General features: G+C 47.6%; 1 protein-coding gene across 1 annotated transcript; it reads left to right on the forward strand.

Annotated features, from left to right (window-relative positions):
* Positions 1-11,752: 11,752 nt before the first annotated feature.
* Positions 11,753-24,681, forward strand: LOC143768132 (coilin-like). Its single transcript, XM_077256818.1, has 5 exons — positions 11,753-12,462; positions 15,831-15,880; positions 21,935-21,981; positions 24,393-24,530; positions 24,658-24,681. Exons 1-5 carry the CDS (start codon positions 12,215-12,217, stop codon positions 24,679-24,681), a joined length of 507 nt encoding a protein of 168 aa, XP_077112933.1. The 5' UTR covers positions 11,753-12,214.
* Positions 24,682-26,922: the final 2,241 nt, after the last annotated feature.

A 26,922-nucleotide genomic window follows, 5' to 3' on the forward strand; every position in this document is an offset into this window, starting at 1 on the left:
TATTTTTACGGCTCTGCATTATAAACTTCTGTGAAGCACTTGGTGGGTCAAAATGCTCACCACACATCTAGATAGGTTCCTTAGGGGGTCTACTTTCCAAAATGGTGTCACTTGTGGGTGGTTTCAATGTTTAGGCACATCAGGGGCTCTCCAAACGCAACATGGCGTCCCATCTCAATTCCAGTCAATTTTGCATTGAAAAGTAAAATGGCACTCCTTTCCTTCCGAGCTCTGCCATGCGCCCAAACTGTGGTTTACCCCCACATATGGTGTATCAGCGTACTCAGGACAAATTGTACAACAAGTTTTGGGGTCCATTTTCTCCTGTTACCCTTGGTAAAATAAAACAAATTGGAGCTGAAATAAATTTTGGGTGAAAAAAGTTAAATGTTCATTTTTATTTAAACATTCCAAAAATTCCTGTGAAACACCTGAAGGGTTAATAAACTTCTTGAATGTGGTTTTGAGCACCTTGAGGGGTGCAGTTTTTAGAATGGAGTCACACTTGGGTATTTTCTATCATATAGACCCCTCAAACTGACTTCACATGAGATGTGGTCCCTAAAAAAAAAATGGTGTTGTAAAAATGAGAAATTTCTGGTCAACTTTTAACCCTTATAACTCCCTAACAAAAAAAAATGTTGGTTCCAAAATTGTGCTGATGTAAAGTAGACATGTGGGAAATGTTATTTATTAAGTATTTTGCGTAACATGTCTCTGTGATTTAAGGGCATAAAAATTCAAAGTTGGAAAATTGCAAAATTTTCAAAATTTTCGCCAAATTTACATTTTTTTCACAAATAAACGCAAGTTATATAGAATAAATTTTACCACTAACATGAAGTACAATCTCTCACGAGAAAACATTGTCAGAATCGCCAAGATCCTTTGAAGCGTTCCAGAGTTATAACCTCATAAAGGGACAGTGGTCAGAATTGGCCCGGTCATTAACGTGCAAACCACCCTTGGGGGTAAAGGGGTTAATATATTAATGAGGGTATCTCGTGAAGAGGTTGAATAAGGAAAATACATCACAATTCCTTTTTTTTTTTTTTTTTTATTTACAGTGGCATGTAAAAGTTTGGGCACCCATGGTCAAAATTAATGTTATTGTGAACAGTTAAGCAAGTTGAAGATTAAATGATCTCTAAAAGGCCTAAAAGGTAAAGATGACACATTTCCTTTGTATTTTAGGCAAAAAAATAAAATATATTATCATTTTTTACATTTTAAAAATTACAAAAAGGAAAATGGGCCTATGCAAAGCTTTGGGCACCCTCGGATATTTCTGTGCTAAAATTATTATTCATGACCTTGGGATTTTCCGTTTTTCGCTCCCCTCCTTCCCAGAGCCATAACTTTTTTATTTCTTCGTCAATATGGCCATGTGAGGGCTTATTTTTTGCATGCCGAGTTGTACTTTTGAACGACTTCATTGGTTTTAGCATGTCGTGTACTAGAAAACAGGAAAAAAATTCCAAGTGCGGTGAAATTGCAAAAAAAGTGCAATCTCACACTTGTTTTCTGTTTGGCTTTTTTGCTAGGTTCACTAAATGCTAAAACTGACCTACCATTATGATTCTCCAGGTCAGTACGAGTTCATCGACACCTAACATGACTAGGTTCTTCTTTATCTAAGTGGTGAATAAAAAATTCCAAACTTTGCTTAAAAAAAAGAAAAGAGTTTGCGTCAATTTCCGATATCTGTAGCGTTTCCATTTTTCATGATCTGGGGTTGTTTGGGGGCTTATTTTTTGCATGCCCAGCTGGCGTTTTTAATGATACCATTATGGTGCAGATACGTTCTTTTGATCGCCCGTTATTGCATTTTAATGCAATGTCGCGGCGACCAAAAATTTAATTTAATTAATTCTGGCGTTTCTAATTTTTTTCTCGCTACGCTGTTTAGCGATCAGGTTAATGTTTTTTTTTTTTATTGATAGATCGGGCGATTCTGAACGCGGCAATACCAAATATGTGTAGGTTTGATTATTTTTTTATTGATTTATTTTGAATGGGGCGAAAGGGTGGTGATTTCAACTTTTATTTTATTTTTTTTTTTTCACATTTTTTTTACTTTTGTTTTTTTACTTTTGCCATGCTTCAATAGCCTCCATAGGAGGCTAGAAGCAGGCACAACCCGATCGCCTCTACTACATAGGAGCGATCATCAGATCGCTGCTATGCAGCAGAAATGCAGGTGTGCTATGAGCGCCGACCACAGGGTGGCGCTCACAGCTACCGGCGATCAGCAACCATAGAGGTCTCAAGGACCTATGGTTACAATGGAGAAGCCTCACCGACCTCCGATCATGTGACGGGGGTCAGCGATGCGCTCATTTCCGGCCGCCCGGCCGGAAGCGGTAGTTAAATGCCGCTGTCTGCGTTTGACAGCGGCATTTAACTAGTTAATAGGCGCGGGCAGATCGCGATTCTGCCCGCGCCTATTACGGGCACATGTTCCGGCTTTGATGCGGGGTCACCGCCGGAGCCCGCATCAAAGCGGGGCTTCTGACCTACTACCCCGTCCGAGGTCAGAAAGGGGTTAATTAACCTGTTAAGGGTTATGGCTTGCTTACTATCATCGCTAGGAAAGTGCAGTTAATGCAAATTTCCCAGCTTTATAAAAACCCAGCCACCTCTAACCTTGTGCCAAAATACAACAGTCATGGGTTATTCTAAACATAACAAAAATCCAATCGTGGACTAGCCACCTCCAAGAGCAATATTGAGAAACAAACACCACACCAATTGCAGGTGAAAAAGAGGCATAGGCAAATATATTATAAAAAATATATCTATACTTTATTAAACATTAATATAAAACAAGACCAGGAGATTCATAAAATACTGATGGCTGACAGAACAGGAAAAAATAAAGCTGCAAATACTGCACCACACTTATGCTATTCACAGTAAAGATTGGAACCTGCACCATGACTCATATACCAGTCTATATAGGCAGGACATCCTGCTAGACAAACGAGTTTCCATCATGTTAGAATGTGCTAGAATTTGTTAGGAAGATAATCCATGTGCATACATTACTAAAAAGATGGTGGCTTTGAAATATAACAACCCAAGTTTTATAAGGCTCACATACGCCTAAGTGGTGCCCTGTCACATACAAAGTATTTAGTGCAGACACATCCACTGATGTAAGTATAACTAAAGCAGCTAAAATCCTATTTTACTCACATGAATGTGTATCCTGTCCTGAGTGTCCATCAGTAACCCCGACAGCGCCGTTTCGCCATAATGGCTTCCTCAAATGGGGCATGTATGTACGCTGCATAGTTTCGTATATTTATACCCCCGCCCACAGCTGAAATCAATGTCGGCATACCCGGCTCGTAACTGCGCATGCGCCAATTGACGAACTTCCCTCAATGCAAAAAGTGACTTCCTGTTCTCCGCGCTTGGAACGCAAGCGTGAAACGCTCTACGTCACCCTATTTGAGCGGAGCAGGAAAGCACAGGGCCCTTCCTATTAGCGCATGCGTCAACCAGGTACCGAGATGAATCAATATAACAAAAACAATATAAAAACAACAACTGGACAATGGGCATTTGATAGAGATAGGAAAAACAATGTTAGTGATACAATTAATAAATAGAATTACATAACCCTAGATGTAAACAGTGTCTCATAAATAGTGATAAGATAAAAAATTGTTTTTATATATACAAGAACCCACCCACTTTATAAAAAATATACAATTTATAATAAATATTACCATATTAATCAATATAAGTAAGCATAATAAATTAGTGAAACACAAGCATAATCAATAATAAATAAATAAGCAATACAAAAAATTACACAAGGTACAATCAAGACATTAAAAATATAAATAATGCCAGACTAATCATCTTATTACACGTGACTATGTGTACTATAACTAACACCCATAACTAGATTATACAAAATTCCTACATCTAAACAACCGATGTCCCACAAACATCTAATACAAAAAAGGGGGAGGGGAGGGGGAAATAGACAAGAACAGGGAAAAAGAAATAAATTATTTCCCCCCATATAATTAATAGATTGCCGATAGGGAGAACTAATGGTCCCAGTAGTTCATAACTTCAAATTCCTCCGAATTCATAAATCTCCTTTTCCATATGGGACGAAAAGAAAGACACCTCCTATAAAAGATCCTCCTAAAACTAGGGATAATAAAAAAAAAATGATTAATAATTAAAAATCACAAAAATGCAACATATAAAACATACAAACAGGAAAAAACGGAATTTAATTAAATATCAATAAAGACCTCTTTTACAAAAATGTATTGAACCCTAAATTTTCATTGAGGCCTTGAGGGGCCATAGTCCCAAGTAGATAAATACACCTACTTTCTTTTTGAGCCAGAATCTTTCCAAGATTACCTCCTCTGGAGCCCAGACATACTTGGTCAAAAGCTTGAACCTTGAGACCTGTAGGATGAGACACAGGGCCGGGGAGACGGACGGGCTGGGAAGACAGAGGGCCGGACGGGACGGGGAGACAGAGGGCCGGACGGGACGGGGAGACAGAGGGCCGGACGGGACGGGGAGACAGAGGGCCGGGGAGACAGAGGGCCGGACGGGACGGGGAGACAGAGGGCCGGGGAGACAGAGGGCCGGACGGGACGGGGAGGCAGAGGGACGGGGAGACAGAGGGCCGGACGGGACGGGGAGACAGAGGGACGGGGAGACAGAGGGCCGGACGGCACGGGGAGACAGAGGGCCGGACGGGACGGGGAGACAGAGGGCCGGACGGGACGGGGAGACAGAGGGCCGGACGGGACGGGGAGACAGAGGGCCGGACGGGACGGGGAGACAGAGGGCCGGACGGGACGGGGAGACAGAGGGCCGGACGGGACGGGGAGACAGAGGGCCGGACGGGACGGGGAGACAGAGGGCCGGACGGGACGGGGAGACAGAGGGCCGGACGGGACGGGGAGACAGAGGGCCGGACGGGACGGGGAGACAGAGGGCCGGACGGGACGGGGAGACAGAGGGCCGGACGGGACGGGGAGACAGAGGGCCGGACGGGACGGGGAGACAGAGGGCCGGACGGGACGGAGAGACAGAGGGCCGGACGGGACGGGGAGACAGAGGGCCGGACGGGACGGGGAGACAGAGGGCCGGACGGGACGGGGAGACAGAGGGCCGGACGGGACGGGGAGACAGAGTGCCGGACGGGACGGGGAGACAGAGCGCCGGACGGGACGGGGAGACAGAGCGCCGGACGGGACGGGGAGACAGAGCGCCGGACGGGACGGGGAGACAGAGCGCCGGACGGGACGGGAGACAGAGCGCCGGACGGGTCGGGGAGACAGAGCGCCGGACAGACAGAGGGGGACATACCCTAGCAAGCCAATATAAATGGAGAGAAAGGGAGGTTTTTTTTTTTTTTTTAGGAATTATACTCATCTATTTGACATTATCAGATGCCCACAGTGTCATCCCTTTGGGTCCTCACATGGATTGTGGGGGCAGCAGTATTCCACTTGGTGAAGAGAAGTCTAGTGATGAAATGACATCTGCAGGGAGGTCACTGCTCTGGGGGGCACAGGATGGGAAAAAGCTACAATACCTAGAATAAAACAGAAAAAATCATGCAGAAAACTAGATACAAGTAGTGGCTGACACCAGTGGCCACCAGGCTAATACTAAACAGCACTGCGTGCAAGTAGAGAATAAAGCCCTGGATCTGGAGACATTGTTGTCACTCAGTTTTGCTCCTAGAGGTCATAGGTCAGTCATCAACATGACATCATGTGTGCCCAATAATATTAATGAGAAAACGTTTTATGTAAAAAAAACTAAACAAAAACAGGACTGACTCCTCACCATCAGGCAGAGATTGTCATGTTAAGTAATATCAATCCCTCAGATCTCCAACATCATTCATCCCCTTCCGTTCGCCCATGTAGCACTATACTTATCTGCAGGTAGACCCCCCTGCACGCAGATCCCCCACGCATGCAACATGACCCCCTTCCAATGAGACCCCAGCACGCAGCCTCGCTTCTCCAGAGACCCCCAGCATGCAGCCCCCCTTCCCCAGAGACCCCCAGCACGCAGCCTCCCTTCTCCAGAGACCCCCAGCATGCAGCCCCCCTTCCCCAGGCAGGCCCCTCCAACACGCAGTCCCAGGCAAGCAACGTCACCCCCTTCCCCAGGCAGGCCCCTAAAGAACGCAGTCCCATGCAAGCAACATCACCCCCTTCTCCAGGAAGACCACCAGCACGCAGTCCCATGCAAGCATCCGCTCGCAAGGAACATGACCCCCTTCCCCACAGAGACCCCCAGCATGCAGTCACCCTTCACCAGGCAGGCCCCTCCAGCATGCAGTCCCATGCAAGCAACGTCACCCCCTTCCCCAGGCAGGCCCCACCAGCACGCAATCCCATGCTAGCAACGTCACCCCCTTCCCCAGGCAGGCCCCACCAGTATGCAGTCCCATGCAAGCAACGTCACCCCCTTCCCCAGGCAGGCCCCTCCAGTACACAGTCCCATGCAAGCAACATCACCCCTTTCCCCAGGCAGGCCCCTCCAGCACGCAGTCCCATACAGGCATCACCCCTTTCCCCAGGCACGCAGTCCCATGCAAGCATCACCCCCTTCCCCAGGCAGACCCCAGGCATGCAGTCTCATGCAAGCATCACCCCCTTCCCCAGGCAGACCCCAGGCACGCAGTCCCATGCAACCTGCACCATTTCTCAAACAGACCCCCAGCACGCAGTCCCACACAAGCAACATCACCTTCTCCAGGAAGACCACCAGCACACAGTCCCATGCAAGCATCACCTGCTTCTCCAGGCAGACCAAAAGCATGCAGTCTCATGCACGCATCACCCCCTTCTCTAGGCAGACCACCAGCACGCAGTCCCATGCAAGCATCACCCCCTTCTCTAGGCAGACCACCAGCACGCAGTCCCATGCAAGCAACATCACCCCCTTCTCCCCAGGCAGGCCCCCCCTCCAGCATGCAGCCCCATGCAAGCAACATCATCCCCTTCTCCCCAGGCAGACCCCCCCTCCAGCATGCAGCCCCATGCAAGAAACATCACCCCCTTCTCCCCAGGCAGACTCCCAGCTCGAGCATCCACTTACCTGATCTGCGACCCCAAAAAACTCCAAATTCTGCACAAAATACTCCAAATCCCGCCATGACATCCACTGCTTCCTCCTGTCTGCTCTGTGGAGAAAGAGGCACCGCCCCTTATGGTCACATGGGCATGACGTCAGCAGAGGTCCTTTAGCCCACTTGGATTTAGCCTCAACCATACTCGTAGGCCCAGAGGCGTAGCTAGGGGTTCAGCTCAGGGGGGGCGAAACATGTGAGTCGGCCCCTAACAGGTGGACATATCATTAGTGCAAACTATGTGGCAGCACATGGGCCCAAGAGTTAAGGGGGCCCATTTCTACCTCTAAATAAGGTGCAATTTTGTATTTTTAGAAGTTCTTGGGCTGCAAAGGGCCCATATATTGTTCTTACACATGGGCCCTTTTCTGTCTGTGTCCACCTGTGGCCCTTAACCAGGTAACCATGATTGTAACTACGGTGGGTATATGGGAACCTCAGGAGATGATCGCACTGTTATTGAAAATAAATCTCTATACACTAACCAGCACTGATATTACCGCCATACAGTAATACCATATAGTGGTAGATACCAGTCCTGCATGACATAGACGAGTGGCGGCTGTAACTGATGTCCCGGGACAGACTGACAGCCGCTACAGCACTATCTGCCACCCAGTAGTTAGCGCTTCAATGCTTCGTAAGTGCCTACTTAATATTTAGGAGTCCCCCTATGTACAGTAAAAATGGCCCCAGCATCGCTGATGAGAGCAGGAGGGCATGTGACGATTTTCTCCTATTGAGAGAAGTCAAACTTGTCTAGTCAACACGTGCAAATAGCAAACGTGGTCGCATGACCGCCTGATCACACCAGTGGTCTCGGGGTCTCATGACGGCAGGTGCACCCCATCATGATTTGGCAGTCTGTAGAGTGACTGCAGACAATTACCCCAAGCATTTAATAAAAGGGAACCTGTCACCCCCCAGGGCCTATTAAGGTAAAAGAGCCACCTTCTTCAGCACTAAGGCTGCATTCTGTGAAGGCGGCTCTTATGTTTTTTATCCCTAATAACGCTGAAATATTCACTTTTATAAACTGTGCGCCATACCTGTATTGAGTCCGGGGGTACATTTTCTCCCCCTGACTGAGCCGCCTCACAGCCGTTCATCATCCCACCGAGCACCGCCGCATTTCTGTCTTGTGCTGTCACCGATGCTCTGCAATTATTTCTCGGGCATGCGCAGTGCGCGCTGCCCTGGAACTCATATCAAGTGATGTCAGTAGATCGCACCTGTGCACAGCGTCAGCTTCCCAGCCCCGCAGTGTGAATAAATCATAACACACTGTGGGGCGGGATCTCGGTCCTTCGCTACACGCAGGCGCGATATCAGTACATCAGCTGATGTGAATTCCAGGGCAGCGCACACGGCGTATGCCCGAAAAATGAGAGCCCAGGCATCGGCGCCCGGTGGGATGATGGACGGCTGGGAGGCGGTTGTGTCCGGGGACAAAAGACGTACCCCCAGACTCAATACAGGTATGGGGCGCAATTTATAAAAGAGAATATTTCAGCATTATTAGGGATCAAAAACATAAGAGCCACCTTCACAGAATGCAGCCTTAGTGCTGCTGAAGGTGGCTCTATTACCTTAATAGGCCCTGGGGGGTGACAGGTTCCCTTTAATAATTTAATTATAAGCAATGTATTCTTATAACATAGAATGCAGCCGTGGTTACTGTATTGTTATACTTGTTAGGGGGCAGACAGACGGACGTATTTTGTCATGTGAGGATCGCATCGCAATCCTCGGACTGACCGTCGGCTCTCCTGACCTGAGGCTGACAGTTGCATAGTAATCCATCACGCTGTCAAGCTTATGTCAGGAGAGGTGTCAGGGCCAGTCCGAGGATTGCAATGCGACCCTGACATGAGTTATACAGTGTCTGTCTGCGCTCTTATGTTAATACTTATCTTTGTTAGGGTATGTTTCCACGGTCAGGATGGCCGGCGGTATCGCCGCAGCGGCGAAGCCGCTCGGCGCTAAGCCCCGCCCCCTTTCTGGGACGCGATCATGCCGGATGTGTTAACTCTTCACATCCGGGATGATCGCTCTCTCCCATAGGGCCCTGTGATATGCCTTGCAGGGACGCTGCGTCCCCGCAATGTGTACGGACAGGCTGCGATCTGAAAAGACGCGCAGCATGTCCGGAGTCGCAGGGCCGCCGCGTGCGGGTTTCCACGCATAGTGGAGACAGGATTTCATAAAATCCCCTCCACTATGCTGGAACATCTGGACGCTGCGTGTTTGACGCTGCAGCTCTGCGCAGCGTCAAACAAGCAGCGTTTCCTGACCGTGGAAACATACCCTTATAGTAATATTAACCTTCTTTGCTATGCTTGTTTAACTAATACTTATAAAAGACCCAGCTCGCAATAATAAAAAGCCCCCGACCTCCCCATCTCCAGCCCCCAAGACAGCAACTATTAGGCTGCCGTCACACATGCGAGTTTTACGGACGTAAGAGCGCAGAAACTACGTCCGTAAAACTCGCATTACATACGGCACAATGATTCTCAATGGGTCTAGTCCTATCAGCCGTATATTACGGATCCGTAAGCGTATTGCGCAAAAAAATCGCCAATGAAAGTCTATGGGGGCGAGAAAAATACGGATTCCACACGGACCAGCAGTGTGACTTGCGAGAAATACGCAGCGGTGTTAGTGAAAAGTCGGTAATTCAATTGCCGGCTTTTCATTTCTCCTGCCTAAACCTGACAGGATATGAGACATGGTTTACATACAGTAAACCATCTCATATCCCCTTTTTTTTTGCATATTCCACACTACTAATGTTAGTAGTGTGTATGTGCAAAATTTCAGCGCTGTAGCTGCTAAAATAAAGGGTTAAATGGCGGAAAAAATTGGCGTGGGCTCCCGCGCAATTTTCTCCGCCAGAATGGTAAAGCCAGTGACTGAGGACAGAGCAATAAAATATTAAAACAATCGCTGTGTTTCTTTCATTAAAATACTTTTTAATCATGTGTGTGTGTGTTTTTTAACCCTTTTAGACAATTGGATTAATAATGGATAGGTGTCATAATTGACGCCTCTCCATTATTAATCTGGCTTAATGTCACCTTACAATAGCAAGGTGGCATTAACCCTTCATTACCCCATATCCCACCGCTACAGGGAGTGGGAAGAGAGTGGCCAAGTGCCAGAATAGGCGCATCTTCCAGATGTGCCTTTTCTGGGGTGGCTGGGGGCAGATGTTTTTAGCCACGGGGGGGCCAATAACCATGGACCCTCTCCTGGCTATTAATATCTGCCGTCAGTCACTGGCTTTACCACTCTGGCGGAGAAAATTGCGCGGGAGCCCACGCCAATTTTTTCCACCATTTAACCCTTTATTTTAGCAGCTACAGCGCTGAAATTTTGCATACACACACTACTAACATTAGTAGTGTGGAATATGCAAAAAAATGGGGATATGAGATGGTTTACTGTATGAAAACCATGTCTCATATCCTGTCGAATTTGGGAAGGAGAAATGAAAAGCCGGCAATTGAATTACCGGCTTTTCACAGATATCGCTCTGAAGTAAATATAAATACAGACTATATATATATATATATATGTGTCTCAATGACATATATATATATATATATATATATACTGTATATATGTTTTCCCGAACATTTGAGCACATAAATCCATTAGATGTCGGTTTTGCAAGCCTGCGAGAAAAACTCGCAGCACGGATGCCATACGGATTACATACGGAGGATGCCATGTGCAAAATACGCTGACACACCCTGCCTACGGATCACTATTTTGGGAACATTTGTCCATATTACGGCCGTAAAATACGGACCGTATTGTCTTACGCCAAGTGTGACGCCGGCCTTAGGGTAGGTTTCCAAGGGGCGTATTGCTTGGGTTTTTGCTGGGGATTGGACGCTGTGTACATCCGAAGCGTCGAAACAGCAGCTTCCAGATGTTACAGCATAGTGGAGGGGAGTTTATGAAATGCCATCTCCACTATGCGTACATAGACGCAGGTGGCAGACCTGCGTAACCGGACATGTGGCGCGTCTTTCTAGACAGCAGCGTGTCTATTTATCTTGTGGAGATGCTCCGTCTCCACAAGATAAATAAAACAGTCTATGAATAGGATGCGGTGATTCCACCTGTGTTCAATGAATATATGCGGAATCACCGCACGTACAACAGGGGGCAGCGCTTTGGGTAGAGCGGGGTATCTGCTGCGTCCAAAGCGCTTCCAATACACCTCGAGGGCACATACCCTCACATATGATGAGAGTGCATATCTCATAACATTAAACAGTATAATAGTAATAATCATCCCCCCAGTGCCCCCTCACCCACGTCAGCCCTCACAATACCCTCAAACTCTACCATTCACCCCCAGTACCCTGTCCCCCTCCCACAATACCACCATCCTCTCATTCACCCCCACAGTTCCCTGTCCCCCTGCACACCCACAATAACCCCCATCGTTTCACATTTACCCCACAGTGCCCTGTCCTCCTCTCCCACTTCAGCCCCTACAATATCACAATCCTCTCACATTCACCCCCACAGTGACCATGATATGCCTACATCGAATTACTCTAATGAATTCCATCCCCACTTACTGATGAAGTTTTCAGGCAGACAGTGAGGAGAACCAGGAAGTGACCAGATAGATGGAAGCAGGGCAGCACTAGGACCCAGCGTGCCTCAGCCAAACCAAGCGTGCACACTGACTGCACAGCCAGAAAGGAACTGCAGCTGCTGCTACTGCCAGCCAGGAAGAGATTCCTCTGGTGAGACCACATGCACTCTGCACGGAGGGAGGCTCTGCAGCCGGCATTGTGCTGCTCTCTCCCTGACACCTTAGACTCGGCAGTGGATCTCCCGGAGGGCCCCTTCAGGTGACTGGGCCCGGGGCAATGGCCCCCTCTGCCCCCCCAGTAGCTACGCTACTGCGTAGGCCGCTCGCCATGTTGCCGGTCATGTGATCTGCCGTCAGGTCTTGGGGGTTTCCGCGCTGTCATGTGACTCACACCACCTGACTTGCGTCTCCTAGCAACCCGTTGTGTCAGTTGTAATCACTGTGCACTGAACATGGCGGCTCCATACAGCCCCACAGAGCTGCGGATCGGGCTCAGGTTTGATTACCCGCCGCCCGCGATCCCGGAGAGCAGCGACATTTGGTTCTTGCTGGACTCGGAGAATTGCCGGGCCGTCACCGATGTGAGTGCCATCATCAGGAAGCGATTCTATTACGGCCGCCGGGGGGCGCTGTACCTTGACGGACGTCTGTTGCACCCCAGGGAGAACGTGCGCATCATCCGGGACAACGACACCATCAGGTGAGGTCTGACGTCACCAGGGGCGCCGCTATCATGGGGCAAGTTGAGCCCTTTGCTTCAGACGGCAGCCGTCACTGAAAGACAGGGGGCGGCAGAGCGGCGGTCAGAACACATGGTGCCGACTCTCCATAGTCCCTGACACTTGCAGTCACTAGCGCGCCGCTGCTCACAACCCACCGGCCGGTCATCCCTGCACCTTGGCTGCTCTGTGCAAACAGGACCTGTGATGAGGTCACATGATCGGGACCTCCATGGAATGAAGGACTCTGCTGTGCTGGTTGCCATGGTGTGTGTGCGAGGTGTATGGAGCGGAGCCGTGTGTGTATGAGGTGTATGGAGCGGAGCCGGGTGTGTACGACATGTATGGAGCGGAGCCGTGTGTGTACGAGCTGTATGGAGCAGAGCCAGGTGTGTATGAGGTGTACGGAGCGAAGCCAGGTGTGTATTCAGTGTACGGAGCAGAGCTGCATGTGTATGAGGTGTATGGAGCGGAGCCCTGTGTGTATGAGGTGTACGGAGCAGAGCCATGTGTGTATGAGGTGTACGGAGCGGAGCCAGGTGTGCATTCAGTGTACGGAGCAGAGCTGCATGTGTATGAGGTGTATGGAGCGGAGCTGTGTGTGTATGAGGTGTATGGAGCGGAGCTGTGTGTGTATGAGGGGTATGGAGCGGAGCCGGATGTGTACGACATGTATGGAGCGGAGCCGGGTGTGAACGAGCTGTATGGAGCAGAGCCAGGTGTGTATGAGGTGTACGGAGCGGAGCCAGGTGTGTATTCAGTGTACGGAGCAGAGCTGCAAGTGTATGAGGTGTATGGAGCGGAGCCGTGTGTGTACGAGGTGCATAGAGCGGAGCCGTGTGTGTGTGTATGTATGAGGTGTATGGAGCAGAGCCAGGTGTGTATGAGGTGTACGGAGCAGAGCCAGGTGTGCATGAGGTGTATGGAGCGGAGCCAGGTGTGTATGAGGTGTACGGAGCAGAGCCAGGTGTGTATGAGGTGTACGGAGCAGAGCCGGGTGTGTATGAGGTGTACGGAGCAGAGCCGGGTGTGTATGAGGTGTATGGAGCAGAGCCGGGTGTGTATGAGGTGTATGGAGCGGAGCCAGGTGTGCATTCAGTGTACGGAGCAGAGCTGCAGGTGTATGAGGTGTGCGGAGCCGGGTGTGTATTCAGTGTACGGCGCTGAGCTGCATGTGTATGAGGTGTACGGAGCGGAGCTGCGTGTGTATGAGGTGTACGGAGCGGAGCCGTGTGTGTATGAGGTGTACGGAGCAGAGCCAGGTGTGTATTCATTGTACGGAGCAGAGCTGCATGTGTATGAGGTGTATGGAGTGGAGCCGTGTGTGTACGAGATGTATAGAGCAGAGCCAGGTGTGTATGAGGTGTGCGGAGGCAGGTGTGTTTGAGGTGTATGGAGCAGAGCTGCATGTGTATGAGGTGTATGGAGCGGAGCCATGTGTGTATGAGGTGTATGGAGCGGAGCTGTGTGTGTATGAGGTGTATGGAGCGGAGCTGTGTGTGTATGAGGGGTATGGAGCGGAGCCGGATGTGTACGACATGTATGGAGCGGAGCCGGGTGTGAACGAGCTGTATGGAGCAGAGCCAGGTGTGTATGAGGTGTACGGAGCGGAGCCAGGTGTGTATTCAGTGTACGGAGCAGAGCTGCAAGTGTATGAGGTGTATGGAGTGGAGCCGTGTGTGTACGAGGTGCATAGAGCGGAGCCGTGTGTGTGTATGTATGAGGTGTATGGAGCAGAGCCAGGTGTGTATGAGGTGTACGGAGCAGAGCCAGGTGTGCATGAGGTGTATGGAGCGGAGCCAGGTGTGTATGAGGTGTACGGAGCAGAGCCAGGTGTGTATGAGGTGTACGGAGCAGAGCCGGGTGTGTATGAGGTGTACGGAGCAGAGCCGGGTGTGTATGAGGTGTATGGAGCAGAGCCGGGTGTGTATGAGGTGTATGGAGCGGAGCCAGGTGTGCATTCAGTGTACGGAGCAGAGCTGCAGGTGTATGAGGTGTGCGGAGCCGGGTGTGTATTCAGTGTACGGCGCTGAGCTGCATGTGTATGAGGTGTACGGAGCGGAGCTGCGTGTGTATGAGGTGTACGGAGCGGAGCCGTGTGTGTATGAGGTGTACGGAGCAGAGCCGGGTGTGTATGAGGTGTACGGAGCAGAGCCAGGTGTGTATTCATTGTACGGAGCAGAGCTGCATGTGTATGAGGTGTATGGAGTGGAGCCGTGTGTGTACGAGGTGTATGGAGCAGAGCCAGGTGTGTATGAGGTGTGCGGAGGCAGGTGTGTTTGAGGTGTATGGAGCAGAGCTGCATGTGTATGAGGTGTATGGAGCGGAGCCGTGTGTGTATGAGGTGTATGGAGCGGAGCCGGGTGTGTATGAGGTGTACGGAGCAGAGCCGGGTGTGTATGAGGTGTACGGAGCAGAGCCAGGTGTGTATGAGGTGTATGGAGCGGAGCCAGGTGTGCATTCAGTGTACGGAGCAGAGCTGCATGTGTATGAAATGTACGGAGCGGAGCCGGGTGTGTATTCAGTGTACGGAGCTGAGCTGCATGTGTATGAGGTGTACGGAGCGGAGCTGCGTGTGTATGAGGTGTACGGAGCGGTGCTGCGTGTGTATGAGGTGTACGGAGCGGAGCTGTGTGTGTATAAGGTGAATGGAGCAGAGCCGGGTATGAGGTGTACGGAGCAGAGCCAAGTGTGTATTCAGTGTACGGAGCAGAGCTGCATGTGTATGAGGTGTATGGAGCGGAGCCGTGTGTGTACGAGGTGTATGGAGCAAAGCCAGGTGTGTATGAGGTGAACGGAGTGGAGCCAGGTGTGTATTCAGTGTATGGAGCAGAGCTGCCTGAGTATGAGGTGTATGGAGCGGAGCCGTGTGTGTGTATGAGGTGTATGGAGCAGAGCCGGGTGTGTATGAGGTGTACGGAGCAGAGCCAGGTGTGTTTGAGGTGTATGGAGCGGAGCCAGGTGTGCATTCAGTGTACGGAGCAGAGCTGCATGTGTATGAGGTGTGCGGAGCGGAGCCGGGTGTGTATTCAGTGTACGGAGCTGAGCTGCATGCTAGGTATCATAGAAGTCATGTATCCCACATTTTTCTACAAGAACTAGCCACATCTATGACCAGCCCTGTTATAAGTCACCAGAGGTGCGGTATGTGGCCGTGACTGGTGTTAGCAAACGCCGAACTCTGATCAGTGTCAGTCCTGGCAGACACAGTTTGCTGTGGTGCTGTCCGCTTCCAGAAATAATGAGCTCCCTGGAATAATATATAAAATGTAATCACTCCCTCAGAGCAGCGCTCCCTGCAGTGCCATGTGTTGTCAACCCCTTCTTAATATGCTTCTTCTGTCTGCAGTGTGAAATGGGAAGAGTCACCAAGAGGACAGCTTACGACAGACAGCCAAGGTGAGTCCTAGGGTCGTGGAGGAGACTGACTACAGAGACCTCAAGAAGGTAAGAAGTGTCCACAGAGGGAGCCCTGAGAACAGCAGGGAGTCACCCACGGAGCATGAGGTTCCAGTGAGGCCAAGCAAGAAGGTTAAGGGTGAGGTGGCCCCCAAGAAAGGAGGTGAGACAGAGGCCCAAGAAGAAAGGGAACCCTGAGGAGAAGGAGGTAGTTGGGGAGCGGCCCAAGAAGGGGAAGGAGAATCCAGATATGGAGGTTAGAAGAAGAGGCAGGAAACCCTTGAGGAAGAAGTCAGAGAACAGCCTGAGGTGGAAGTCACAGATAGCGACCCAAGAAGAAGGGGAAGGAGACCCTCGAGGAGGCAGTCAGAGAACAGATAAATAAATAGATGCATACATACAAATGAATATTAAAGAGTTTTAAAAATCAAAACAGGAGCGGATTATAGGGAGAGAAATGGGAAGCGCAGAAGTCTGAGTGTAGTAGTTAGTTTCCAAAGGTGTGTACTCAGTGAATCCACTCACCTTTTTGGTGTCTTGATATACTGTGTATAGATTCAATCCATGGATCACTCCATTCCTCTTTCCACTCAGTTTGCTGCAAAGATCTGGGAACTGATGAGCGCACTGAACAGTGCTTTCATAGGCGATAACACTTTGTGAATGTTTTTCCCAGCAATATGCGCTCCTGAAGGATGATGATGGAACTCGATATTCTTATTCAAGGATGATTTTTATTTCAAACTAAAATACAACCGGTTTCGACTTCTTGGAGTCTTCCTCAGATATAATGTCATGCCTTTAGTCCCTCACATCATGCAGGGTTGTTTTGTTCGACTGAGTTCATGCTCCGGCCAATATTTAAAGGGCCACTGTCACCCCCCTCCAGCCGTTATAAACTAAAAGAGCCACCTTGTGCAGCAGTGATGCTGCAGTCTAACAAGGTGGCTCTTTTAGTTTTTGATTAAGTTATTACCTCAATAAAGCGATTTGAAAATTGTCCACAAAGACCAGCTATTGTACCGGGAGGCGGTCCGAAGCGTCCTGTATGAATCCCCCAACGGCCGTCACTCTTCTCTTCAGGGGCGCTGGTTTCCGCCCCCTGAGCGGTGTTTCTTCTTAAATCCGGCGCTTGCGCTGTTCTTTCCTGCCTGGGGCCTGCGCAGTGTTTACTGTGAGTCACAGCACAGACGCAGGGTGCCTTACTGCGCCTGTGCCGGCAGTGCGGCCGCCCTGTTACTGAATCCCCGCCCCGCACTGTGTTATTCATTATGCACAGTGCGGGGCTGGCATTCCTGGGCATGCGCCGTGCACTGCGCTGTTCAGGCCCTCCCCCATCTCGGACGTTCTCCCTTGTTTGACATTCCCCCTGCTCCCCCGCCTTCCAGCATTGTTATTTTCGGCTGCCAGATTCCAAAAGCTGGTGAGGATTAGTGTATATGGCGGCAAGCTGCTGTGTGCTTTGTCTCTCTCTATGTGTTTGTAAGTTTTAATGCAAATGCATATTTACACCAGCAGCAATGAAAATTAGGTACTTGTGTGGGTGGTCATACAAAGCACTGATGATCAATACTGTTTTTTGGGTGAGCATTATAGGTTCACATTGCGTTCGGGCAATACATTTTGCGAATATAGCTAGCGTATTGCACCAGCGCAATGTCTTTAGCGGGATTGCTTTTGCCGATCGCGCTATCGCAGATCCACGATCTGCGCTAGCGAGGAACGGAGCTGGGACGCTGAAAGCAGCATCTGAGGTCCGACTGAAAATAACGGCACATCGCAAGGGCGTGCCTAAAAAATGGCATGCGCTAGCGATGCGATCCAGATCCTAAACACATTGCCGTCAATGGGTGCGCTAACGGACCCGTTGCATGGCGTAACTTGCGACAATCACGCCATGCAGCGTACTCCTTTACGTTAACCCATTAACGCTTAGTGAACCTATTCGTAACGCACTGAACATCACTAAAGGAGCAGGGGTCTGCATTATACCGCATCAAAGAACAATAAACGTTGAGGAGTGACCATTATTACACCGTACTGCAGATCAATGCACGGTGAGGGGTCTGCATTATTATACCGCACTGATCATCAATAAACGGTGAGGGGGGATCATTATTATTCCGCACTATAGATCTATAAACGGTCATGGTGGAGCATTAAGTGGAGCACTTAAATACGTGGCACTGAAATACGTGGCACTGAAATACGTGGCACGTGGCACTGAAATACGTGGTACATGGCACTGAAATACGTGACACAGAAATATGTGGCACTGAAATACGTGGCACTGAAATACGTGGCACTGAAATACGTGACACGTGGCACTGAAATACGTGGCATGTGGCAATGAAATACGTGGCACATGGCACTGAAATACGTGGCACTAAAATACGTGGCACGTGGCAATGAAATACGTGGTGTGGTACGTGGCACTGAAATACGTGGCACTGAAATACGTGGCATGTGGCACTGAAATACGTGGCACTGAAATACGTGGCACTGAAATACGTGGCACTGAAATACGTGGCACTGAAATACGTGGCACGTGGCAATGAAATACGTGGCACTGAAATACGTGACACAGAAATACGTAGCACTGAAAACGTGGCACTGAAATACGTGGCACTGAAATACGTGGCACGTGGCACTGAAATACGTGGTAGGTGGCACTGAAATACGTGACACAGAAATACGTGGCACTGAAATACGTGCCACTGAAATACGTGCCACTGAAATACGTGGCACGTGACAATGAAATACGTGGCATGTGGCAATGAAATACATGGCACTGAAATACCACTGAAATACGTGGCACTGAAATACATGGCACTGAAATACGTGGCACGTGGCAATTAAATACGTGGCACTGAAATACGTGGCATGTGGCAATACGTGGCACTGAAATACCACTGAAATACGTGGTACGTGGCACTGAAATACGTGACACAGAAATACGTGGCACTGAAATACGTGGCACTGAAATACGTGGCACGTGGCACTGAAATACGTGGCACGTGGCAATGAAATACGTGGCACGTGGCACTGAAATACGTGGTACGTGGCACTGAAATACGTGGTACGTGGCACTGAAATACGTGGCACTGAAATACGTGGCACTGAAATATGTGGCACGTGGCACTGAAATACATGGCACTGAAATACATGGCACGTGGCAATGAAATACGTGGTACGTGGCACTGAAATACGTGGCACTGAAATACGTGGCACGTGGCAATGAAATACGTGGTACGTGGCACTGAAATACGTGGCACTGATATACGTGGCACTGAAATACGTGGCACGTGGCACTGAAATACGTGGCACTGAAATACATGGCACTGAAATACGTGGTACGTGGCACTTACATCAATAAACTGTAATGGTGGAGCATTATTAGAGCGTACTGCATAACATTACACGGTGAGGGGTCAGCATTATTATACCGCGCGGATGATCACTAAAAGGCCAGCGGGAAGCATTATACCATACTGCACATAATAATAATAATAATAATTTTATTTATATAGCGCCAACATATTCCGCAGCGCTTTACAACTTATAGAGGGGACTTATACAGACAACAGACATTACAGCATAACAGAAATCACAGTTCAAAACAGATACCAGGAGGAAAGAGGGCCCTGCTGCTCGCAAGCTTACAATCTATGAGGAAAAGGGGAGACACGAGAGGTGGATGGTAACAATTGCTTTAGTTATTTGGACCAGCCATAGTGTAAGGCTCGGGTGTTCATGTAAAGCTGCATGAACCAGTTAACTGCCTAAGTATGTAACAGTACAGACACAGAGGCTATTAACTGCATAAAGTGTATGAGAACATGATGGAGGAACGTGATTATGTTGTTGTTTTTTATTAATAGGCCACACAGGGATAATTAGGTTAATGCGTTGAGGCGGTAGGCCAATCTGAACAAATGAGTTTTTAGTGCACGCTTAAAACTGTGGGGATTGGGGATTAATTGTATTAACCTAGGTAGTGCATTCCAAAGAATCAGCGCCGCACGTGTAAAGTCTTGGAGACGGGAGTGGGAGGTTCTGATTATTGAGGATGCTAACCTGAGGTCATTAGCAGAGCGGAGGGCACGGGTAGGTTGGTAGACTGAGACCAGAGAGGAGATGTAGGGTGGTGCTGAGCCATGGAGTGCTTTGTGGATGAGGGTAGTAGTTTTGTACTGGATTCTGGATTGGATGGGTAGCCAGTGTAATGACTGGCACAAGGTAGAGGCATCGGTGTAACGGTTGGCGAGGAATATGATCCTGGCAGCAGCATTCAGGACAGATTGGAGCGGGGAGAGTCTGGTAAAAGGTAGGCCAATTAGTAGAGAGTTACAATAGTCCAGACGAGAATGAATAAGTGAGACAGTAAGAGTTTTTGCAGAGTCGAAAGTAAGAAAAGGGCGAATTCTGGAAATGTTTTTGAGATGCAGATAAGAAGAGCGAGCCAGTGATCGGATGTGGGGGGTGAATGAAAGCTCGGAATCAAGGATGACTCCAAGGCAGCGGGCATGTTGCTTTGGAGTAATGGTGGAACCGCACACAGAGATGGCAATGTCGGGCAAAGGTAGGTTTGTAGAGGGAGAGAACACGAGGAGTTCAGTTTTTGACAGGTTCAGTTTCAGATAGAGGGAGGACATGATGTTAGAGACAGCGGTAAGACAATCACTGGTGTTTTCTAAAAAGGTCGGCGTGATAACAGGAGAAGAGGTATATAATTGGGTGTCGTCAGCATAGAGATGGTACTGGAAACCAAATCTACTGATTGTTTGTCCAATAGGGGCAGTATACAAAGAGAAGAGGAGGGGGCCTAGGACTGATCCTTGAGGAACCCCAACAGTAAGGGGAAGGTGAGAGGAGGAGGAACCAGCAAAACAAACAGTGAAGGATCGGCCAGAGAGATAGGAGGAGAACCAAGAGAGAACGGTGTCCTTGAGGCCGATGGAGCGGAGCATAGTGAGGAGGAGCTGATGATCCACAGTGTCGAATGCTGCGGAGAGATCCAAGAGAATTAGCATGGAATAGTGACCATTAGATTTAGCTGTTAGTAGGTCATTAGAGACTTTAGTGAGGGCAGTTTCAGTAGAGTGTAAAGAGCGGAAACCAGATTGAAGAGGGTCGAGAAGAGAATTATCTGAGAGATAGCGGGTAAGACGGGAGTGGACCAGGCGTTCCAGGAGTTTAGAGATGAAGGGAAGATTAGAGACAGGTCTATAATTAGCGGCACAATTTTGATCGAGGGAGGGCTTTTTAAGTAGTGGATGTATGATGGCATGCTTAAATGAGGAGGGAAAAATACCGGAAGTGAGGGAAAGGTTGAATATTTTTGTTAGGTGAGAGGTGACAGCCGGGGAAAGGGACTGGAGGAGATGCGACGGAATGGGGTCGCTGGTGCAAGTGGTCGGGCGAGAAGATGCAAGGAGCCTGCTTACTTCTTCTTCTGTAACTGGTTCAAAGTCAGAGAGTGAACTAGATGCAGTGGGGGAGGGAGGACAGTGCACATCAATAACCAGTGCGTGGTGAGCATTATGATACCGCATTGTGGACCGATATACGGTGAAGGTGTAACATTTTACCGCACTGTGGAGCAATTTACGCAGATGGTGGACAATTATACCGCACTGTGCCATGCAACTACATACGGTGATGGGGGAACATTATACCGCACTATGTAACAAAGTAAGTTTATGTTGTAACATTATGCTGTGCTGTGGAGCAATATACGAAGACGGTTGAACATTACACCACTCTGTAGACGTATTGCTAATGATAATTAAGGTTTCCATTAATTTTTTTTCAAAAATGAAAACATTATAAATAAATATGTCTATAAATATATATATATATATATATATAAATATATATATATATATTTATATATATATACACACACATACATGCATATGTACATAATCAAACTTCCGCTGTGTAATTTTCCAAAAATAACAGTATTTGTCATTAAAAAATTTAAGTAAAAAGAAAAAGGATACATTTTAAAAATAATATATTTGTGGTAATCATTATTTATTTAATTTCCAGATTACAGTATTATGGCAAGCAATAACCAGGAGACTTTTCCAAACATGGTAAGTAAATTTTGTTAATTTAAACACACCCCCACCCCCCCCACTAAAAAAATTAAAAAAATAAAAAAAAGTGTGCGCTCACCGGTTCATATTGTATTGATGTTTGTGGCTAAACTAAACTGGTGTCTAATCCCTGTTATCAGTCTGCACCAATGGCCTCACTGCCTTCACCTCCAATACAGTTATTTTCATCTTGATTTTCTTTTTCCATGTGAGTGTTATATGAATATTGTTTAGTTTTAGTACATTTCTAGGAAATTTTTTTGGTGGTTATGTGTTTTTCTATAAATTTCAAATTGGATTGTGGCATTTCTTTAAGCGCATAGCGCTAGCGTATTGCACCAGCGCAATTTATTTTTGTGGTTTTTGTTCTCCAGTCCCGCTATCGCAGATCCCCTGATCTGAGCGAGCAATGAACGGACCTCAGGCGCACCTTGGATGATGCTTGTCCGTCTCAAAAGAACGGCACATCGCTACCACGCCTGCAAAATGGCATGCGCTAGCGATGCGCTACAGAGACAAATCACATTGCAGTAGCTCTCTTTGTACCTGTAGGTGGTTCTGAAGCCTCCTCTTAGAAGCGCCCAACATGCATGTTGCACAGTGCGGTGCTGGGATTCATGGGCATGCTCACTGCGCTTGTCAGACGCTCCACCAGGCCTTCCAGCGTTGTTCTTTGTGCTTGTTAAAAACTTCGGCAATTAAAAATGTAAATTCGGGCAATGCTGTAAGGCGGGGGACCAGGGCAGCGTGTGACAGACCCAGTGCGCATGGCCAGGAATCCCATCACCGCACTGTGCATAATGCATAACACAGTGCGGGCCGGGGATTCAGCAACATGCTGGCCGCACTGCCCGCACAGGCGCATAACTGAGCACGACACAAGCGCAAGGACGGCAAATGATCTGTGCGCATGTGACAGGCAGAAGACCTACCTACAGGTACAAAGAAAGCTATTTCTGCTAAATAATAAATACATTTATTGTGGGAACAACAGAAACAAAAAAGAAAATAACCACCTTGTTAGACTGCAGCACTACTGATGAACAAGGTGGCTTTTTTAGTTTATAAATGCTGTAGGGGGTGACAGTGGCCCTTTAACAAAGAGTTGTACAATATAAATGCAGCGCATCGCCGCCGCCGCAGGGCCGAGGGGTACCCGGTACCGGGCCTCTGAGTCTCTGGTCTGGGGTTGTCACGGTGGCTAGACCCGGTCTGTGGCCCTGCCTGCGCGGGGGCGTGCAATGGGAAGGTGGTGGTGAATGGTGGTGGTGCGGTGCAGTAAATAACGCGGACACCAGGTTGCAGTCTCTTTACCTCTTTACTGAAGATCTCTGGGTCCTCAGTCCGGAATACGGTTAACCAGGCTGCGCAAGTCCGGCCGGTCCGATGGCACCTCCACAGTTCTCCTTGCAGGTGGAAATCTGTGCCTTCCTGCTTGCGCTATGTGTTGTGGTCCTCCCCTGCTGTGCTTACGGAAAGTCCCCACAACTGTTGTGTCTGTTTCTCATGTTCCCTCACAACTCGATTAGATGATGTTCTGCTAATCCGTCCCTCCCGGTGTTAGGGTTAGGACGCACCCGTATGACGGGTAGGCTCGGAGCTCTTCCGGGACCCTAGAGTCGCCCCTCTCCACAGGTTGCCCCCTATGTCTTCTTAGGTGATTTAGGTGAGACAGCCCGCCTATGACTGACTGTCCTGCCGTAGGTTTGAAGTATTGCTTGGAGCTAGATATATAAATACTTCCTCGGTGTTCCGGCCGCCGGCTGTGCGCCTCAGTAGAATGTTGCCTCGGTCTTACAGCACGACTCCTACTGGTATTCTCCTTGTTGCTTTGATCTCGTTTCTCACTCAGCACAATATATCTCGCTTCAGTTCCTTTCTTAGGGCACCGCCGCTATTCTGAGCAGGCACGGTCCCGTAGCGTTCTTCCTCGTTGCCAGGCCTCTGTCAGGGTCCCAAACCTGACAGGGACCCTTCTGGTCTCTCCCTGCAACACCCTCTGCCACAAGGTGTTGCCTGTTCGATTCCCAGTAGCTTTCTTTCTGATCTAACTTCCTGCCTGACCCCCAGTTTTACCAGTATGTGAGGAGTGGCCTAGTGAATAGAACCCTTCGCTCCCCCTGGAGGCCCGACTGTGAAGTGTATTGGTGTCTGTGATACCTGGTCAGATGAATTCCTTCAGTGCCATCAGACGTACCATAGCTCCCCATAGTGGCAGAGCCACAGTACTGCAACGACCAGGACTCTGGGGCGCTGCATAAACAGGTATAAATAAAATATTGTTATATTATTCTTGTTAATTTGTTTTTAAATTTTAGCCTTGTGACTTGTTGTCTCATTATAAATCATAATTTTATTGGTCCACAAAGCTAATTTAACATTTCAATTTTTTCTTTACATAATTTTAGGATGAAGTAGAGCATGTTGTGCATTACAAAATCTTCACCATCGGTAATGACATTTCATCTTTACCAGATGCACAGTTTATGATTGAAAGCAATTACATGTTGGAATGCTTAGTGGAGGACGATTCTATGAATATCCAGGTAGTCTTTATTTTATTGTTACAATAGTGTCAATATACAGTATGAAACTTATTCAGACTTTTTAAATTTGTCTGCTAACACCCATGCTGCGGGCTTGAACGACCATTCTCTGTGTTTTGCTTTGCAGAGAACGGTATGTGTTGATCCCTAAACACTCATGCCCCATAAAAAAACATAATTTCTTGAACCTTTATCAACTAATTTTTTTTTGTGGTTTACAGTCTTTGTTTAACGAGGAAGAACATGATATTGGTAATTGCGAAGAAAACGTAAATATTGAAACTGAAGTCAGTAAACACAGTGGTACTATTCCATTAGAAAATGCAGAATTGGTATCGGACCAAGCTTATGAAAGTGATGAAGAGGTATGTAAAACTACCTAAAAAAATTTCTTCATATCCTAGCTGTGGTTCCTGAAAATTCAACATATGGTATTATTCAAAATGTCTGTTTTTTAGCTATAAATCCTTTTTAAAGAATACAATTATTATATAGGCATCGTCTGGCGGGGTTAATAAAAAAAATATTGTGATTCTTGTTTAAAATCAGGCTCTAAATTGTTGTATATCTGCGAAAATGTAGATTATTGATAGCTTCACAAAACTTTGTATTTAGCACAGACACGCACTATATAACATCCCACACATAGTGTATGTAACCACAACGTTGCACATAGCCAAACCACGTTAGAGATTGCAATGTGTGAACCATATGTCTAGAAAGCCATTATTATTCTATTATAAAGTAATGAGAGATGCTCTTAGTCCAATGGTCCACAGATAGATCCAAGTACATCTGTGAAGGTCCTATCCCAAAGATGCATTGCGGTTTGGCAAATATATCATGTAGCGCTGTCTATAGACTGCTACGTCATCATTTTTCTAGCCCGCAATGCATGAACAAGAACATTATGAGGATAAGGGAACTCACAGTACATTTACAATATTTATTTTTTTTGGGTGGTGTTTTGATTTACTTTTATTAATACTATTTTAACAATATTGATGCTGCATACGCCGCATCGATATTAAAAACAGGGTCAGACAGGGTTAATAGCAGCGGTAACAGTATGCAATCCAAAGGAATAACGAGGTCCATTAACGCACCCATTTACACTGTTTGTGCGCTGAATCTTTAGGAATATGCAGGCGAATGTTACCCAGCGGCCAGCATGGAGTATGGAGTGTAGCGCCGGGGACAATAAAGGTACCGTCACAGTCAGCGACGATGCAGCGATGTAGACAACGAGCCGATCGCTGCAGCGTCACTGGGGAGCTGTCACACAGAAAGATTGCTCCAACTACCATCGATCTGGGGAACGACTTCTTTCTCGTTGAAACTGTCTTAAACTGTGCCTAAGTCCCCCTGCAGCACCCGGGTAACCAGGGTAAACATTGGGTAAAGAATTGCAGGGCCAAGCTTAGTAACCCGATAATTAACATGCTTACCAGTGTATAACATCGCTGGCATCGTTGCTTTTGCTGTCAAACACGATGATACACGCCGACCTGACAACAAAATAAAGTTCTGTAATTCTACCGACGAACAGCGATAACACAGCAGGAGACAGATCGCTGCTGCGTGTCAAACACAATGAGAGCGCTATGCAGGACGCAGGAACGTAACGGATCGTCGTCATTCTCGTTGTTAAGTTGTTTTGTGTGAAGGGACCTTAACTGCAGGTGGAGTAGGGGATGGACTAATCTAAGTTTGTCCGTCGTTGTTTGAATGCGTCAGACATGACAGAGAGCTTGCGAGACCGAACAGCGACGGGGGATTTACTTTTAAGAATTTGACGACAGAATTACAGACGGAAGTAATCCTCCTGTACGAATAAATATATAGATCACTTTAACTTCCAAAATAACCACAAAAAAAAAAGGTTGACAATAGTATGTATTACAGCGGTGTCAGCCTTATTCCCCTTTTTTTTATGTTATTAATTTCGTGGTGTTTTTTAAACAGATAATTAATTATTTACATGATTTAAGTAGCAAAGATATACCAAATTTTTTTTTTTTTTTGTGGGGGGGGGTTGTATATTTGTTTAGATTTACTGTAAACACATACCTATTTCTGTTGTTTACTTCAGATGAAAAAGTTGCTGTCGGATCTAAAAATAAAGTTTGGTAGCAACCTTGAAAATACAGACTGCTTTCCATCAAATCCCTTGGTGGTAGACAACCAAAGATATATCGAATTTGATGATAATACTGAAGAAAATAGAATAGGAACAGTCGATTGGTGCCAGTGTGGCAAATGTGTCCCGATGCCAACAAATATGGAATCAATCTGTTGCCGAGAAATTTCTAATGCAGAAGAATATCTTGGAAATATAAATTGTCTTACTGACCATGAATATTTTACCACGTTCTGTGAACGGGAGGCAACG

Source organism: Ranitomeya variabilis, chromosome 4 (assembly GCF_051348905.1).
Source record: "Ranitomeya variabilis isolate aRanVar5 chromosome 4, aRanVar5.hap1, whole genome shotgun sequence".
NCBI lineage: Eukaryota > Metazoa > Chordata > Amphibia > Anura > Dendrobatidae > Ranitomeya > Ranitomeya variabilis.